This window comes from Corvus brachyrhynchos, unplaced genomic scaffold (assembly GCF_000691975.1).
Source record: "Corvus brachyrhynchos isolate BGI_N302 unplaced genomic scaffold, ASM69197v1 scaffold65, whole genome shotgun sequence".
Taxonomy (NCBI): Eukaryota; Metazoa; Chordata; class Aves; order Passeriformes; family Corvidae; genus Corvus; species Corvus brachyrhynchos.
The window spans coordinates 513,182-515,586 of NW_008238365.1; the positions used below are offsets into that span (position 1 = coordinate 513,182).

A 2,405-nucleotide genomic window follows, 5' to 3' on the forward strand; every position below is an offset into this window, starting at 1 on the left:
CGGCCCTGACCCCGTCGGGGCCCCCCGGGGGAGCCGCTGTCCCGGGCCTTGGGGGCCAAGGCAGCACCAGGCGATGTTGTGATGGGGCTGGGGAGGGGCTGGGGGTGGGCGAGGGCCAGTGGGGTTCACAGGGGTTCATCCCCTCTGCTGGGATCCACTCCAGGGGTGAGCAGGTTCTGGTTTGTGCAGCCCAACCTCCCGCAGCAGAGCCCTGGCAAAGCTCATCACAGCCCAGGCTGGTCCCTGGCTCCCTGGGTACCCCACGGTTCCTGCACGCGCCACGGGGTCACTTCCCTGCTCGTGCCTCACTTTCCCCAGAGCCCAGCAGCCCCTGGCACTCCACAGGCTGGGACTGGGCCCCGCCAGGGCTCGGCACCGGCGCGTCCCCCATGTCCCCGCTCTGGGGCTCCTGCCGAGCCGGGCAGCACGTCCTGAGTCACGGCGCGTTTCCTCCCGGCACCCCGGTGCTTCCCATCAAAGGCTGGCTCCTGCCCAGCCCTGCTGGCTCTGGTGAGCTCATAGCCCAGGGTGCCGTGACTGTACTTTATTGTAATTATTTTTCGTGTTGAAACGCGCCGGTGGGGGGGGAAGGGGGAGGGAGCTGGGCCCTTCGCCGTGGCCTCGTGCCAGGGCCAGAAGTGCTGAGCTTTCACCTGTCCCAGCGCGTCGGGACCTTGAGAGGGATGTCCCCACCCCACCGGCACCGCAGGGCTGCCCCTGTGCCCCTGCTGGTGCAGCTTCAGTGGATTTTCCTCCTTGGACTCAGGGGAGCCGTGGGGGAGGAGCTGGGCACCCACACAGGGGAGTCAGTGGCAGGTTTTGGGGAACTGTGGGTTTGTACCAAGGGGGTGGGACACTCCACAGTGGGGTCAGGGACCTTGGAGCACCTCCTGGAGCAGCCAGCCCTGCGTGGGGCTGCCAAAACCCTTGTCCCATGGATGCACAGCTCCCCAAGCCCTCCCACAGGCCGCAGTTCACCCCGAGACCCTGCTGTGGGGCTGGGGGCACCGAGAGCAGCCAGTGCTGGGGGACCCGGCTGCTCCCTGTCCCACTGCGATGGGATGGGATGGGAGGTGATGCGGGCGCCCGGCGGCGGTGGGAGCTGCCCGGACACGTGTGCAGGGAGAGACGAGGCAGACGAGAGCAGAGGTGCAGGAGAAGGTTTATTGGAGATGCACAGAGGCTTTGGCAACACACGCCCCCCTCCCAGAACGGGGGGACTGCCCGGACCCCCCTCGCCCCATCCCAGCCCCTCCCCTCCTCCTGTCGATGCTCCAGCCCTCCGGGACAGGGGGTTTGGAGCTGGCACGAGCCAGACTGGACACCCCCCACAAAAAAAAGTTAAATAGTTGGGGGCTGGCAGCTCTCCGGGATGGAGGGACCCCCTCTCCCTCTTTTCCCCCTCCCCAGAGCAGAGGATGGGGGAGAGGGAGGGAGGGGCCCTGCCGAAACCATCCCCACTCCTGGTATCCAGGCTGGGGCGGCCGGGGAGGGGCTGAGACTCCTCCCCCCCAAAAACCAACCAACCGAAAAAAAAAAAAGAAAAAAAAACAACCAAAAAAAAAACCTATGAAGAGATGCCGAAAGGTCTGGAGCGGGGGCAGGTGGGGGCCGGTCCCCGGCTCGGCTGGGGACGTTCAGTTCTTGGGCTCTTCGCCAGCCTCGCCGCCGTCTTCGCCGGCGCACTCGGCTGTCCATAGCGTGAGGTTGTCCCTGAGCAGCTGCATGATGAGGGTGCTGTCCTTGTAGGAGTCTTCGCTGAGCGTGTGCAGGTCGCCCATGGCCTCGTCAAAGGTGGTCTTGGCCAGGGAGATGGCCTGCTCGGGGGCGTTGGCGATCTCGTAGTGGAACACGGAGAAGTTGAGGGCCAGCCCCAGGCGGATGGGGTTCGTGGGCTGCATCTCCTTTTTGCTGATGTCCATGGCCTCTCGGTAGGCTTTCTGGGCCTTCTCTATTGCCGACTTGCGGTCGTCCCCGGCGGCCACCTCGGCCAGGTATCGGAAGTAGTCGCCCTTCATCTTCAGGTAGAAGACCCTGCTCTCAGGATCGCCGTCCTTCTTGATGAGATACTTGTCCAGCAAGCCCAGGACGCTGTTGCAGACGCTGTTCAGCTCCTGCTCCACCTTCTCCCGGTACTCATTCACCAGCTGCGCTTTGTCGTCGCCCTCTTCGGTTTTGTGCTCGATGCTGGAGATGACCCTCCAGGCCGAGCGCTGGCAGCCCACCACGTTCTTGTAGGCGACCGAGAGGAGGTTGCGCTCCTCGTTGGACAGCTCGTCCCCGTACTCCACCACCGCCTTCATGAAGTCTGCCATGTCCTCGTAGCGCTCAGCCTGCTCGGCCAGCTTGGCCTTCTGCACCTGCAGGTTTCTTGCCATGGCTGGGGCGCGGGCGCGGGGCGGACG

General features: G+C 65.0%; 1 protein-coding gene across 1 annotated transcript; it reads right to left on the bottom strand.

The window, feature by feature from the left end:
• Positions 1–1,529: 1,529 nt before the first annotated feature.
• SFN (stratifin) lies at positions 1,530–2,399 on the bottom strand. Its single transcript, XM_008635035.2, has one exon. The coding sequence runs from the start codon at positions 2,376–2,378 to the stop codon at positions 1,638–1,640; it is 741 nt and encodes a 246-aa protein (XP_008633257.1). The 5' UTR covers positions 2,379–2,399; the 3' UTR covers positions 1,530–1,637.
• Between the last annotated feature and the right edge of the window lie 6 nt (positions 2,400–2,405).